The 17,278-nt window shown below is 32.1% G+C and overlaps 1 protein-coding gene across 3 annotated transcripts in view; it reads left to right on the top strand.

Annotated features, from left to right (window-relative positions):
- LOC143078977 (uncharacterized) overlaps positions 1-16,936 on the top strand; it is a 38,997-nt gene extending 22,061 nt beyond the window's left edge. Inside the window, exons 2-9 of one of the 3 annotated variants that reach the window (XM_076254056.1) lie at positions 8,795-8,848; positions 10,111-10,179; positions 10,706-10,759; positions 13,824-13,949; positions 14,729-14,861; positions 15,182-15,282; positions 15,837-16,019; positions 16,550-16,936. In XM_076254056.1, the coding sequence (XP_076110171.1) occupies positions 10,114-10,179; positions 10,706-10,759; positions 13,824-13,949; positions 14,729-14,861; positions 15,182-15,282; positions 15,837-16,019; positions 16,550-16,585 (699 nt within the window). In that variant the 5' untranslated portion in view covers positions 8,795-8,848; positions 10,111-10,113 and the 3' untranslated portion in view covers positions 16,586-16,936. Of the gene's footprint in view, positions 1-8,785; positions 8,849-9,013; positions 9,106-10,110; positions 10,180-10,705; positions 10,760-13,823; positions 13,950-14,728; positions 14,862-15,181; positions 15,283-15,836; positions 16,020-16,549 lie in introns of those variants that run through there. The other 2 variants (XM_076254055.1, XM_076254057.1) reach the window with 2 other exon arrangements.
- The last annotated feature ends 342 nt before the right edge of the window (positions 16,937-17,278 follow it).

Here is a 17,278-nt window from a genome sequence, read left to right as displayed (position 1 = left end):
TAATGATAGAGTGATACTAGATTATGCCACTGTCCCAGATTAGGGGAGGGTTGGGATCCCGCTCACATGTTTAACACCGCCACATTATATATGTATGTGCCTGTCCCAAGTCAGGAGCCTGTAATTCAGTGGTTGTTGTTTGTTTATGTGTTACATATTTGTTTTTCTTTTATTTTTTTCTAACATGAATAAGACCATTAGTTTTCTCGTTTAAATTGTCTTATCGGGGACTTTTATAGCTGACTATGGGGTATCGGGTTTGCTCATTGTTGAAGGACGTATGGTGACCTATAGTTGTTAATGTTTGTGTCATTTTGGTCTTTTTGTTGGTAGTTGTCAGTTGTCTCATTGGCAATCATACCACATCTTCTTTTTTAAATATAGAGTGTGATGATTGATGATACAGAGTGGTGATAGATATATACAGAGAGGTGAAAACTGATACAGAGTGATAATAGATATATACAATGTTGTGATTGATGATACAGAGTGGTGAAGGATGATACACAGTGGTGATACATATAAACAATATGGTGACTGATGATACAGAGTGGTGATAGATACATACAGAGAGGTGATAGCTATATACAGTGTGGTAATTGGTGATACAGAGTGGGGATAGATGTCTAGTGTGGTGATACATATAAACAATATGGTGACTGATGATACAGAGTGGTGAAAGATATATACACTATGACGATTGATGATACAGAGTGGTGATAGATACATACAGAGAGGTGATAGCTATATACAGTATGGTAATTGGTGATAACGAGTTGGGATAGATGTCTAGTGTGGTGATACTGATAGAGATAAACAATATGGTGACTGATGATACAGAGTGGTGAAAGATATATACACTATGACAATTGATGATACAGAGTGGTGATAGATATATACAGTAAGGTGATTAATTATACAGAGTGGTGATAGATATGTAGAGTGTGGTCATAGATATCTATTCCTCAATTTGGTGTCCTACATATATCGCTAGGCTGTATTTATATACTATACAGATATCAGTCATGTGGTGTGCTTTAATATGTTCTGTTTGTTTTTCAAATATCTCTATATAGCAATAAGAATCCCACCCATTTTCTGAAAAGATACACACACAAACACCAGTCTTTTCTACGATGACAATAATAGTTTTCAAAATTGAAATGTGTATGATTGTGCAACATAATCAACCATACTGAAAAACAAATAGTTACAATGATAGGTGCCGAACTGAATCACTTTTAGTTTTCAGCAAACATACACAGATTGCTGTAAATATACATTAATCATTAGTATGCTTATATACATTTTCAAATTGGTATAAACATGGTTTTAACAGATACACATAGAGTTGTGATAGCCTTATACAGTAAGAGGATAAACCAAACATATTAAGTATGGAGATAGACAAAAATAAATTGAATTGAGGTGATATGTATATAGAAGTTGGTGATAGATAAATGAAGTTAAGATATCATGTTAGGTGATAAATATATAGACTGTGGTGATGGCTATATCATATGAGGTGATGGATAAAATTATTGAGGTGATAAATAAAAAAAGTGTGGTGATAGATAAAGAAAGTGAGGTAATATATAAAGAATGTGAGGTGATAAATAAAGAAAGTAGGGTTATAGATATGTAAAGTGTAGTAACAGATGTATAAAGGGAGGTGATTGATATATTATATGTGTTGATAGATAATAGAAAGTGTGGTGATAGATACATAAATTGAGGTCATAAGATATATGAAGTGTAGTTACAAATGTATAAAAAGTGGTATATTGGGTATGGTTATAGATATATGAGGTGATGTAAATTAATGTGTAGTGACAAATTATAAAAAAAGGTGACAGATTTATAAAGTGTGGTGACAGATATATATAAAGTTAGGTGAAAGTTAGTTGATTGATATATGAAGGGTGGTGATATATATAATATATTGTGTAATCATACGTTTTTTGATTTAGTAAAGTCTGCCAATTGATATTTTATCGTATGTTTTTCTATGTTGTGATGTTATGCTATTGTTTCAGAAAAAGGGAGACGGTTTGGATCCATTAAAACGTTTAATCCCGCTGTAAATGTTTGCACCTGTCCTAAGTCAGGAATCTGATGTACAGTAGTTGTCGTTTGTTTATGTAATATATACGTGTTTCTCGTTTTGTTTATATAGATTAGACCGTTGGTGTTCCGGTTTGAATGGTTTTACACTAGTAATTTTGGGGCCCTTTATAGCTTGTTGTTCGGTGTGAGCCAAGGCTCCGTGTTGAAGGCCGTACTTTAACCTATAATGGTTTACTTTTTAAATTGTTATTTGGATGGAGAGTTGTCTCATTGGCACTCACACCACATCTTCCTATATCTATATATATATAAAGTGTGGGGACAGATTTATAAAGTGTGGTGACAGATATATTGAGTGAGGTGATAGATGTATTTAGTTTGATGATAGATATATAAAGTATAGTGATAGATATATAAAATGAGTTGATAGATATATATATATAGTGACCTGATGGATATATTAAGTGTGGTGATGGATATGTTAAGAGTAGTGACAGATATATAAAGTGTGGTGACAGATATAAAATGTGTAGTGACAGATGAATGGTGTAGTGATAAATGAAGAATGGGGTGATAGATGTATAAAGTTTAGTGAGAGATAAATATAAAGTGAGGTGATTGATATATAAAGTGAGGTGATAGATATATAAAGTGTGGTGAACGATTTATAAAGTGTGGTGACATATATATAAAGTGAGGTGATAGATATATAAGGTGTGGTGATGTATATATAATGTTTGGTGACAGATATAAAAAGTGTGCTGAAATATTTATTAAGTGTGAAGACAGATATATCAAGTGTGGTGACATATATATAAAGTATGGTGACATATATATAAGGTGTGGTGATAGATATAAAAAGTGTGGTAATAGATAAATAAAGTGGGGTGACAGATAAATTAATTTGGGTGAAAGATACATAAAGTATGGTGACAGATATATAAGGTGTGGTGACAGATATATAAAGTGTGGTGACAGATAAATAAAGTGTGGTGTCAGATATATAAAGTCTGGTGACAGATATATAAGGTGTAGTGATAGATATATAAAGTGAGGTGATAGATATATATATATATATATATATATAGTAACGTGATAGATATATAGAGTGATTGATATATAAGGTGTGGTGACAGATATATAAAGTGTGGTGATAGATATATAAAGTCCGGTGACAGATATATAAGGTGTGGTAAAAGATATTTAAAATGTAGGGATAGATATATATAGTAACGTGATGGATATATAAAGTCTGGTGATGGATATATAAAGTCTGGTGATGAATATGTTAAGGGTGGTGACAGATATATAAAGTATGTGACAAATATATTAAGTATGGTGACAGATATATAAAGTATGGTGACAGATATATATAGTGAGGTGATTGATATATAAAGTGTGATGATGGATATATATAGTGAGGTTATTGATATATAAAGTGTGAAGATGGATATGTTTAGTGTATTGACAGAAATATGAAGTGTGGTGACAGATATATTAAGTATGGTGACAGATATATATAGTGAGGTGATGGATATATAAAGTGTAATGACAGATATATAAAGTATAGTGACAGATATATTTAATCTGGTGACAGATATATTTAATCTGGTGACAGATATATAAAGTATGGTGACAGATATATAGTGAAGTGGTAGATATATAAATTGTGGGGATAGATATAAAGTCTGGTGACAGAAATATAAAGAGAAGTGATAGATATATATATATATTGCGGTGATGGATATATAAAGTGTGGTGATGGATATGTTAAGTGTAATGACAGATATATAAAGTATGGAGACAGATATATAAAGTATGGTGACAGATATATATAGTGAGGTGACATATATATAAAGTATGGTGACAGATATATATAGTGAGGTGATTGATATATAAAGTGATCAGGTGATAGATATATATAGTGAGTGAGTGAGGTGATTGATATATATAAAGTGTGATAATGGATATGTTAAGTGTTTTGACAGAAATATTAAGTCTGGTGACAGATATATAAAGTATGGTGACAGATATATATAGTGAGGTGATGGATAAATAAAGTGTTATGACAGATATATAAAGTATAGTGACAGATATATTAAATATGGTGACAGATATATATAAAGTATGGTCACAGATATATAGTGAGATGATGGATATATAAAGTGTAATGACAGATATATAAAGTATAGTGACAGATAAATAAAGTATGGTGACAGATATATAAAGATGGTGACATATATATTAAGTATGGTGACATATATATAGTGAGGTGTTAAATATATTAAGTGTAGGGATAGATATATAAAGTGTAATGACAGATATATAAAGTATAGTGACAGATATATAAAGTCAGGTGACAGATATATAAAGTGTGGTGACAGAGTCTGGTGATTGATATATAGAGTGTAAGACAGATATATAAAGTATAGTGACAGATATATAAAGTATGGTGACAGATATATAAAGTGTGTTGAATGATATATAAAGTGTAATGACAGATATATAAAGTAAAGTGACAGATATATAAAGTGAGGTGATAGATATATATAGTGAGGAGATTGATATATAAAGTGTGGTGATGGATATATCTAGTGAGGTTATTGATATTTAAAGTGTGGTGATGGATATGTTATGTGTATTGACAGAAATATAAAGTCTGGTGACAGATATATTAAGTATGGGAACAGATATACAAAGTGTAATAACAGATATATAAAGTTTAGTGACAGATATATAAAGTGAGGTGATAGATATATATAGTGAGGTGAGGGATATATAAAGTGTGATAATGGATATGTTAAGTGTAATGACAGATATATATAGTGTGGTGACAGATATATAAAGGCTTGTGACAGACATATAAAGTGTGGTGACGGATCTATATATAGTGAGGTGATTGTAGATATATAAAGTGTGGTGATGGATATGTTAAGTATAATGACAGAAATATAAAGTCTGGTGACAGATATATAAAGTATGGTGACATATATATAGTGAGGTGATAAATATATAAGGTGTGGGGATAGATATATAAAGTGTAGTGATAGATATATAAAGTGTAAAGACAGATATATAAAGTATATAGATTTATTTCGTCTTCAAGCCATTGTTCAACTACTAAATTGTCTATTCTTCTTACCAGCACACTTGGTACAATTAAAAACCTGATAATAAATTGTTCAAATAAGGCCTTCGAAAATAGTGGAATAAATTACTTTTGGAGTGTCAAGAACTCGTTGGAAGTACTTGATAAATTGCATGCTTATATTGGTGATTTTGAATCTGTTCAAAGTTTTGATTTTTCTACCCTGTATACCACATTGCCTCACATTCTCATTAAGAAAAAATTCACACACCTAATTAAATGGGCATTCAAAAAATATGAATGTGAATATATATGTTCAAACTCTTTTAGGTCATTTTTTAGTAGCAATAAACAAAAAAACTATGTTAATTGGACATGCTTTGATACTATATATGCCCTTGAATTTTTACTAGATAACATTTTTGTTCGCTTTGGGGATTCCGTATATCGTCAGATTATCGGAATTCCAATGGGGACTAACTGTGCACCACTTATTGCGGACCTGTTTTTGTATTGTTATGAGTTACAATTTATGACAAAAATAAGCAAAGACCCTTCGAAACAACATCTGATAAACAAATTTAATAATACTTTTAGATATTTGGATGATATTTTGGCTCTCAATAATGACGACTGTAGTATGTATATTAATGAAATTTATCCTGTTGAACTTACTTTAAATAAAGCTAATACTAACAATGACCACTGCCCATTTCTCGATCTTGATATCTATATCACTAATGGAAAGCTGAATACTAAAATTTATGATAAAAGGGATGATTTTTCATTTCCTATCGTTAATTATCCGTTTTTAGATGGCGACGTTCCCTTGTCACCATCTTACGGTGTTTATATATCTCAACTTGTACGATTCGCTCGTGTATGTAACAATGTTTTAGATTTTAACGAGAGAAATTTATGTATTACTGAAAAATTATTACACCAGGGTTTTCGATATCACAAACTAGTCAAAACATTTACTAAATTTTATCATCGGTATAAAGACATCATTCGTAAATATAGCTCAACATGCAGACTTCTAATACGTTCAGGTATTTCACATCCAATTTTTTATGGTAATATTCTTTATAAAGCACAAAGGTGTCAGTATTCACCTCAGAAACTTACAAAACCTTTGAATAGACTTATTAAGAAGGGATATAATTACGATACTGTTGTCAAGTCATTAAAGATTGCATATTTTGGCGTTAATATTGAGTCACTGATAAGGTCTTTGCATCGGAACTAAACACATTTATTCTAAAAACAGTTGTTGGCATGACACGGGTTATGTTCTTCTCATATATGTTATGATGGTATGATACTAAACCCCTAACGGGAAGGATTGTGCCTGATGTTCATATGATGAAATCATAATCTTTCAGTCAGTTTAATTGAAGTCTGGAGCTGGCATGTCAGTTAACTGCTAGTAGTCTGTTGTTATTTATGTATTATTGTCATTTTGTTTATTTTCTTTGGTTACACCTTCTGACATCAGACTCAGATTTCTCTTGAACTGAATTTTAATGTGCGTATTGTTATGCGTTAACTTTACTACATTGGTTAGAGGTATAGGGGGAGGGTTGAGATCTCACAAACATGTTTAACCCCGCCGCATTTTTGCGCCTGTCCCAAGTCAGGAGCCTCTGGCCTTTGTTAGTCTTGTATTATTTTAATTTTAGTTTCTTGTGTACAATTTGGAAATTAGTATGGCGTTCATTATCACTGAACTAGTATATATTTGTTTAGGGGCCAGCTGAGGGACGCCTCCGGGTGCGGGAATTTCTCGCTACATTGAAGACCTGTTGGTGACCCTCTGCTGTTGTTTTTTATTTGGTCGGGTTGTTGTCTCTTTGACACATTCCCCATTTCCATTCTCAATTTTAGATATATAAAGTCTGGTGACAGATATATAAAGTGTGGTGACAGAGTCTGGTGATTGATATATACAGTGTAATGACAGAAATATAAAGTATAGTGACAGATATATAAAGTATGGTGACATATATGTAAAGTGTGTTGAATGATATATAAAGTGTAAAGTGTAATGACAGATATATATAGTGAGGTGATGGATATATAAAGTGTAATGACATATATATAAAGTATTGTGACAGATATTTAAAGTATGGTGACAGATATATAAAGTATGGTGACAAATATATAGTGGGTTGATGGATATGTAAAGTGTGGGGATAGATATATAGTCTGGTGACAGATATATAAAGAGTAGTGATAGAATGGTGATAGAGATATACAAAATGTACAGTGTTGAACAAAGTGGTGATTAATACAGAATGGTGATGATTAAATAGTGTGTTGATAGATTAATAGAGTGGTGATAAATATACAGAGTGGTGTTATATATATTCAGTGTGGAGATTTTAATATATTGGTGATATAGAGTGTAGTGATAAATAAAGTGAGGTGATAGATATTTATATTGGTGATACATATAAAAACAGAAGGATGATAGATATATACACTGGTGATAGATGTTTGCAATGGTGATATATATATACAATTGGTAATATATGTTTACATTGGTGATAAAAAATAAATATTTTTTTTTATTATGAAGATTTTTTCAACTCGTTTTATGTTTAATCTAGGTGTGTTTAGTTTTATCTTAGTTGTTCATTGGTCAATATTTGATTATGACGTCAAATTTTCAGGCTTTTGAAATTCCCATTGTGACGACATGAAGACAGAAAAACAGATTTCACCACCTAATCTCTTGCAATACCATATTTATCCACTCTTGACAGTGTCAAAATTAATTGATTTTGATATCACCTAAAGGAATGTGTACATATTTATAGTCATGCACCCAAAACTACTGTTATAAACGTCATTTGCCAATTTTTTTTACGGTTATTTGTGATTTCCAGATTTCCCAGGGATTACAAGTATCACCCTCATACATGACCAGGGGTAGGAGGGGTCCTGATCCCTTAAACATGAAATCCTGATTTTTAAATAAATTTAAATTCTGACATCCAGAAATTCAAAAATAGAATTCCCGTATCTCATTATAGATCCCAAAATCCTGAGCCTAAAAACACCAGATCCTGGAGTCCCGATAAAGGTCCTCTCCCCCCATATACATGCATGATCCATATCCATCTTTTTAAAACTTCCTGGACGCCGCAAGAAATCATTTGGTCACCTCCTATGAACACTGACATGATAATTACACATGAAAAGTATTTATTGTCGGACTCTTTTGAACCAGATCACATTTTGTATTTTGAAAAGGAAAAAGGAAAAAGGGGGGGGGGGGGGGTGGTGAAGCCTCCTTTCCTAGTTAAAATGTTATTTTGCATTTTGAGTTGATCATGTATGTTTTCATTGTTACAATGCATTATTTTTCAAACCTTTCACATGTTTTTGTTATGTGTGCTCTTAAGGACTCGAAAGAGAGCCACTTCAGCAAATGAGCACGACGTGTATTTTCTTTCGCAGATAAATGTAAATAAAAGCGTACAAATCTATCTCCACATAGGAGATTTTTTTTCAAAAAGTGAAAGTAGAAATAACCGGATCCGCCCAATTCCGGCCGCGCATGCGCACAAATGCGAGGTTACAGTCCGGGTTACAATATCTATAACCTTGTATATTATATACCTCAGGAAATAGGAAATCGAAAGTAGACGACGCAAATTATTTTCATACTTTCGTTATTCTTATAGAGTAAGTTGGCAGCTGTATTTGAATTAAGGAATTAAACATGACCTGTAAATTCAAAACATTTCAAATGCCTTGTAGTGTACAACCGTATAGTTTGAGCAAATGACTAATTCTCATTCACTGTTGACATCACCTGATCATACGACATACCATAAACAATTACACATAACTACAACCTATATTACACCTGTGGTTAATCCTCATATATTTATATCTGTTTGTTATACTTGAAATTGTAGTATATACTGAATTATTTTAAGGTGAGTTTTGTATTTGACTTTTAGATCTTTGGAGCTGCATAACAATCTTATATCGGATACATCTCTTTGAAGTTTCATGAAGGTTCCACTAAAGTCAAAATATAGGACACTTCATAAACATAAAACTTTGTCTGTATTTTTCACATAAATATGTTTCAATAGCATATTTGTCCAATTGTTGTATTGTACCTTTGATATTCGTTCACTTAGCATTTTTAATCCCCATTAAATTTAACATGTTAAAGCTATATATTAGGAAATTAATTGTCTACATGCATTTGATAAAAATCACAGAGGCGGATTTAGGGGGGCCCCAGTTTTGTCACTATACCAAGGATTTATGTGGCTGAGTGATATAAATACATGTAGTTTATCTACTCAGTAATAGCTAGCATGTCAACACAGGTTACCAGTTTAAATCATACCCATGGTGCTGAAAGTGGCCATAAACACCATGCAACGACCAAGCAATCAATCAATTGTGCTAGTCTGACACCCTGTGTATGTTTTATATATTCAAAGTGCTAGTTTGCACATGTTGCAAGGTTATAAATTGAAGAAGATGGTCCCCTTACCTGGACACATTTTCTGACCGTGAGATTTCAGTTTTTGTTCCTAAATGTAAATGCTGTGTGAATAATAAGCAAATTACTCACAATTTTCAATTTTGGGGTTTGACCAGACTGGGGATAGAAGCCATGCACTACCTCCCTTACTCTAGGCAAACAATCTACGGTGCTACCAAGGGACTTCTGCGAACTAAATTATAATATATAAACATGATAAATGCAAGTATGAAGTAATGCAACTTGGTGTTTATTGCAATAAGAACTTGCATTCTAATTTCTGATACATATTTTTTTATGAATATTTCCTGAAAACACAATAATAAACCTCATGGTTTATCCATTCTTCAAAAAATTTCACAATAATAAAAAAAAATTTCAATTTAATTTATTTCCCACAATATATGTTTAATTTTTTTTTTTTAATAATTCTGTATAGACAATGGCACATAAAGGACCTCCACCACCATACCAGTACCAAGGACCACCAGCTGGTCAAGCATCCAATGTAGGTATAGTTGTTATAAACAAGGTATTTCATTAAATATGATATACCGGTACATATATACTATTGTCACCTTCCTAAGATAGACAGCAGTTCTAGATCTGTTAGGGGGATTATTATGTAACATATAATAGACCCATAATATTGTGTAAACAGATATACTACGGATAACAGGAACATAGAAAAAAAATTGTACAATACAAACCCACATTCCCCCAAAAAAAGATGAACAAAAAAACATTAAAAAATGCATGGTAAAGTTCATGCCTTCTCAAATGTAACAATGTATAGAACTCTTGTTGTCTCCCTTTTAAGATACATTTATCATAAAATTTCATTATAATTCTAATTATTGTACAAACAGATATACTACAAAATGTCTTTAGTGAAGATTATTGTGACAAAAGCACCTGAGCATCAACCTGATATTAACAGAATTACTGATCAATGATTTTTATTTTGACCAATCAATCACAGACTTAGTGTAAACAAGACAACTATTCCTAGTATGTTATTGTTTATTTCACAGACAACATTATATGTTAACCAGCAGCCACAAACAAGAGTTATACATAAATCATCTGTAAGTAGAAAAATCAAATAGATTGCATTAAGTTTTGATTGTGATGAATAAAGTTAATTATTTTCTTGTCCCAAAAGGACATATTGTGGATTCATTATTATTCGTGGATACCAATTTTCGTTGCTTTCCTGGTTACAGGTGAACCATGAAATTAAATGTTCAATGAAAAACAAATTTTCTATATATATATTGTTTTATTAAAGTGCAGCCTGATATAACATTATAATACAAATATGAAACATATTTTTTCAGCCAGCCTTCATAGGCTTATGATGCACTGTACTTTTAGAATTCCCATAGTTATCTGTTATAATTATCAAATATCAATTTAAATGTACAATAAATAAGAAGTTAATTTTTTCTCATTAATGTTTGTGTTCTAATATCAGAAATGTTAGTGATAAATTTTGACACTATTTTAACACCGGCACTAAGTAAATATTTAAATTTATCCATGTCAGACATGTTATCAAAATTACAGTTATATCTCTGTTGACAGTCCATAAACATGCGATTTCTCTGTAACGAATAGGTAGGACAATGTAATAAAAAGTGTTTTTCGTCTTCTACGCTTCCAGTTCTGCAAACTTTACAAAGTCGTCTATCAGCTGGGACTCCCCGGTAACGCCCTTTCTCGATTTCAAGGGGGAAAACACCACATCTCAGTCTTGCAATTGCTGATCTTTCATGGCGTGAAATACCTGATTTTAGGTACGGTTGAACACTGTATGTGGTGTTCAAGTCTCTATACGTGCGGAGTTTTGGCATAGCTTCTACGGCTTTTTCCCATGTGATCTGGTACTTTTGCATTAGCATGTCTTTTGCAAAATTACTAATAAACTTGGTACTAAGTCCATCCGTACATTTCGATTTAAATAGAGTATCAAGTCCACTTTCATTCATAATTGATTTTATATTGTTGTACCACGTATCCTTATGATTTCGTGCAAAACTACAGTCCCATGCATATATCCGCGATGGTAATCTTTCCGAGTGCATATTTATAATACGACACCAAAGCTTTATCATCTGACAATGATTTCGGATAGAGACTGGAATCCATGCCATTTCACCTGTCATTCCCGGTATCGGTGTAAACTTTCCGACTCCTAAGAAAGACCGTATAGCCCTATTTTGCAGTTTGTCTAGTCCTTCATACGCTTTAAACCCCCATACTCCAGCACAGTAGGTCATAATTGGGGCGACTGTACTTTCAAAAAGTTTAGTATACGTATCATAATCAAATCCATCTGTACTGTAATATTTCGAAACAAGGGAACCCAAAGCACGACTGCTACCAGTAATCAACTCGTTTACACTGATGTTGTAGTCTAATGTTTCTGACACTGTAAGACCTAGATAGCGGTACTGTGAAGTATAGTCAACTATTTTGTCGCCAATTTTAAACACAAATTCGCTTCGTGCAACTGTAGCTTTCCTTACGTGTAGTACTTTAGTTTTGTCAATATTCACATTTAAGCGCCATCGTCTCGACCAGTTGTTCAACGTGTCTAGTTGTGTTTGTAGGCTCGCGGCAGAGCTAGAAATGAAAACTATGTCATCGGCATATAGCAGCGCACTGAGTGAGAAGTCATTTTCTAGTAGAACTCCACAGCCAAGAGCGTTTATTTCAGGTATGAGATCATTTATGAATAAGGCGAATAGCGTCGGCGCTAAATTCTCACCCTGACGGACGCCTTTACCAATAGAAAACCAATCTGTATATTGTTCGTTTATGCGGACACAGCTTTTCAAAACGGAATACATACTTTGGACTGTTTTAAGCATATGCCCGTGAATTCCGGCAGTCATAAGTTTGTGCCACAGTAAAGTGTGGTCAACAGAGTCAAAAGCCTTTGAAAAGTCAACAAAGCACATAAATGTTTCCAGTTTGAGTGTCTTTCTGTTTCTTAGAATGGTACATAAGCTGTATATGTGGTCGAGGCATGATCTGAGTTTACGGAATCCATTTTGTTCTTCGCATAGAATATTTTCACTTTCAAAGAAACTCACCATTCGACTGTTAAGAATTGAACTAAATAGTTTAGCGACCGTTGACATAAGACTAATGCCTCTGTATCCGTATGGGTCACGATAGTCCTTACCAGATTTCAGAATCGGACATATAATTGATTTACACCACAAACTATAGGCTTATATGCAGACATTGGCAAAACCACTAAATCAGATATCAACAAACATGAAAGTTTTCCGTAATCCACCAAAATTGGTACCCACGAAATAAATGAATTCACAGTATAGCAACAAAGTTTTTATGATTCAATGCAAATATAGGCAAAAACTCAGACCAGATGTCCATTTTATTACAGTTTCATTCTAGAATGACAAATCATTACAATTATTACTTATTCCATGCTTATTTTAAACACACTATTCACACTGCCATCCCTATATAAGGTTTCATCATTACATCTTCAATTTTGCCATAGAAAACTACTCATACTCTTGATATTTTTAATTGTATATGAAATTTTTTTTTAACTGAAAGTGCAAGAAATGAAAATCAAGCAATGCTAATGGAAGGGTAAGAAATATTGAAAATTTTAAGGGAGCAGTCAAGTTTTATTTCTATATTCCTGTCGAACACTGGACATAATATCTGTCCATCAATTTGGCATCAAACACTTTGTAGGATAACTTAATTTAATCTACCAATTCTCATATTGGCATGGTTATTCCAGGGTAACATAATGCAATTCCTGCACTGACCACAGTTGATTTCTCCAAATTTTATATTACTGTGTGTATTGTAAAAAGGAAGCTCTTGTTTTATTTTTTTTCACATATTGCACCATAACTTGTGTTTGCTTGAATTGTATAAGTTGAAAGTTTACATAATTGTTGAAATTGGTAAACATATCAAACTGTTCGATTGAAGAAAAAGACATATTTTCTATAGATGTATTTTAATTGCCGATGATTGCCAAAAAAGGTATACCATGCACTCTTGGTGCGGCTGTTTATTTTGATTTGGCTTTAATTGTTTAAAACTGTATTCCATTAGTTAGAGAGTGTAATACACAATAATTTCTTTATCTTATAGCCAGGTTTGTTCGGATCAATCATGAAAGAAGTGAACAGTGTAGGCAGGGAGGTAGAAAAAGGTCTGAATTGGGCTGGTAACCAGATAGACCATGCTGTCAAGCAGTGTGAGACTGGAAATATTCTAGTAAGTAGACTGGTAACCAGGCTAGAGTCAAACATTTTAATCTCTTCTTGTAAGTAGACTGGCAATAAAGAGAGAAGAGACCAAAAAATCAAAAAGTCCAATAAAACAGAGAAAAAAGACAATTATTTGAAAGAACAAACAATAACAAAACATTACCTAGACATCTAAAGACTGAGCAACATGAAACGGGCATGAAATCCACCATGTTAGAATCACTTACATGGCAGAACATGCAGTAAAAAAGTGTTAGACAGAAAAACTTCTGGTAAACTCCCAACAGATTGACCATGCAGTCAAACAAGGTGTTAGATTTTTTATAAGAAAAGTAAAGCAATTGCGACAGATGGAATTAATGAGAAAAGGTAGTGCACATTGTTGAGTGCACACCACAGAAGCTGGATTTGTTGTTACATTTTGGGATGTACAAGTATGCACTATGTCGATTGTAAATAGATGACTGAAAAAGATAATACCTGTAGAATAAGAAGTATCTTTACATCAGGCCGTTCCTACCAATGAAGAAATGTTAGTTGTTGTTTTTTTATTATTCATAATACACATCTTCAAGGAAAAGTGAACATTTTGCTTTTTCTTCATTAAACTTTTTTTTAAAATTAATTATAAATAGAAAAGAAAGAAGATATCACCAATGATGTTGGATAGTTAAACACACCAAACAAACACCCAACTTCTCTGAGAAAATTTATGCACAAACAAAAACAATATTTTTTTGCTTTGTAAAAATTTACATCAATATATTATATGATACATTTTTTCAGCAAACATTCCAGACAAACAATGTAGTACAGTTAGTATCCAGAGCCAGTGGGCGGTCACTACAGATTGTTATGTCACCAACACAACAGTTAGTCATTGACGGATGTGGGGCAGAGGGACCTCAGGCTTTTAATAGTAGGTATCATGAGCCAGTTGAAAATCACTATATACATTGTCACCAATTAATACAAGTGAGTGGCTGATGGAAGTGGTGCACAGGCATTGATTCTATGCCAATGGATATTTAAGACTAAGTCACAAATTTCCATGAGTACTTAATCAACAAACAAAACGGTCACAAAATGAGTACAAAGATTTACTGTGGATAAAAATTCCAAATTCTGTTATTGTGGGAATTCCAATGCGAGTCTTTAAAAGCTTAAAAATGTTGCTCTTATTTCAAGTGTTTGCTTTTAATGTACATGCATCTAAAAGGTTTATTTTCTATTTTTCAGCTTTATGGACTGTTGTTAATGAGAGTAACAACCAAGTTCGTCTCCATAACAACAATAACTACATTGCTATTGTCAATGGTTTAACACAGCTAGTTCACATGGTGAGTTTAGTTTCTACATTTTTACATAGTCACTATAGTTGTTTCATTTAGTTTTGATCAAGTTTATAAATGAAAACATTGGAACTGTTCACTGTTTCTTAATAAGAATTATGATCCTAATCATAAGTCAAAATCTGGGAAGTCAGGTTGTGTGATATAAAAAGAACTGATAAAAAATTGTAGGATAGTTATTGTAACTCATGATAAAAAAAACTCCCTTAAGAATCTGCAATAAGAGAGCAAAATTAAGACATGTAAAAAGGGAGATTTTTCACAATGAAGTAGACACATGCTCTTGTGTGAACAATCATCTTTAGCAATTCTTTACTGATGTGTGTCATTAATATTTAACGTAACTTTGTTATTTCATTATAATTTATGGAATACATAGTATTGTGGTTGTCGAACTATAAAATTCAGCATACAGCAAAATACAAATATCTTAAAGTTGTGTATGCAGAATTTGTCTAAGCAACAAAATCAAGTATACATGAAAACTGGTACGCAAGAAAATAAATGAAACTGCAATGTGAAAATTATTTTTCTTTAAACAGCCACCAGGTACAATGCACGGAGCAGAAACAAAAATCCAGTTACATCAGACCAATCAGTTTGTGACCTTGGCATCATGTAAAACTGTAACACAACATGTTGGTGTATTAGAAAATGGACAACTCAAATCTGCTTTGGCAACACATAGAAATGACACTCATGCTATGTTTGGTGTTAGATTGATTGTAAGTATTGTTAATAAAAACTAGAGAGACAACAGTGTTAGATTTTGTTTGAAATGATAACAATTAAAGTAAAAGATAAACATATATTTGAAAAGAAAGGTTTGATGTGACAAAATTGTACACTTTACTGTAAGCTCGAAATGAAAATTACTCTTTATATTGATAAATCTCATGTGAATCTTCCCCAATTTTAGAAGAAGAAAAACTTTCATTTTGTAGATCAATTATCTCCCCTTAATACTTTATCATATGCCCTAACATTCATTTTGATATACTTTAACATTCTTTTCATTCAGATTTGATTTGAACGTCTGAACATCAATGTTTATTTTTAAACAAAAAGCATTTCTGAAACAAAAGGAATTAAAAAAATATGTAGGAAAAAGCCTAAAACAATGTAGTAGCTTCTCAACATAAAATGGTTCACATTTACAAATTCTGACTTGTATGGAGAATTGCCTCATTGACCCTCATACCACATCTTCTTATATCTTTAGAATCAATTTAACATATGATATTTGTTATTGTAGTCAACACCTTATGCTGGAGCACCTGCCAAACGATAAAGAAGTAGGAGTGGAATCTGATCTTGTGATATATACAAACTACATGTACTTTGTATTCAAGTACATACACTTTGATGTCTGATGTTTATCTTGTTATTTTTAGTAAAGTTAATCAGTATCTATGACAATTAACCATGTATCCCTTCTTGCACATCAGTGTTCACCCAGTTAGTGCCATAGTTTATATGCAACTATTGTTTTCATCCCTTTATGACATTCTGAATTTAACCTTTGACAGCAACTTCACTTGATATGTAATTGGATTATAATTCAAAAAATACTAATATAGCTTGATATTTACAAGACTTTTTATGTATTAATGAAAATTCACAAATAAACAGCATTATATTAATATATTTTATTTCACTTTCCTAGAAATACTAACTCATTATCATTTTGGAGTAGGTCTTTATAAATAAATGAATGTTTATATATTGTATATAAATTGAACTGTGATATAGTACTTTTGATACACATCATTGACAATTGATAGAAGTGTAAGATTAGATATAGTGTCTTGACTTTGGGGTGCACAATGTTCAAATTAATTTCCAAATGTAAAATATTATATCAATAAAAAGTTTCCCTATGATAAGTTACACGTAAAGTAAAGAAGAGCAATTAATTGAAAAGAAGATCAACAAACCTATCTATTAGTTTTTCTTCTCCAGATTTTATTCACTATTGTTAAGT

This window comes from Mytilus galloprovincialis, chromosome 6, assembly GCF_965363235.1.
Source record: "Mytilus galloprovincialis chromosome 6, xbMytGall1.hap1.1, whole genome shotgun sequence".
NCBI lineage: Eukaryota > Metazoa > Mollusca > Bivalvia > Mytilida > Mytilidae > Mytilus > Mytilus galloprovincialis.
The sequence above is the reverse complement of the archived record's forward strand: the minus strand, read 5'-3'. Positions and strand labels throughout refer to the sequence as shown.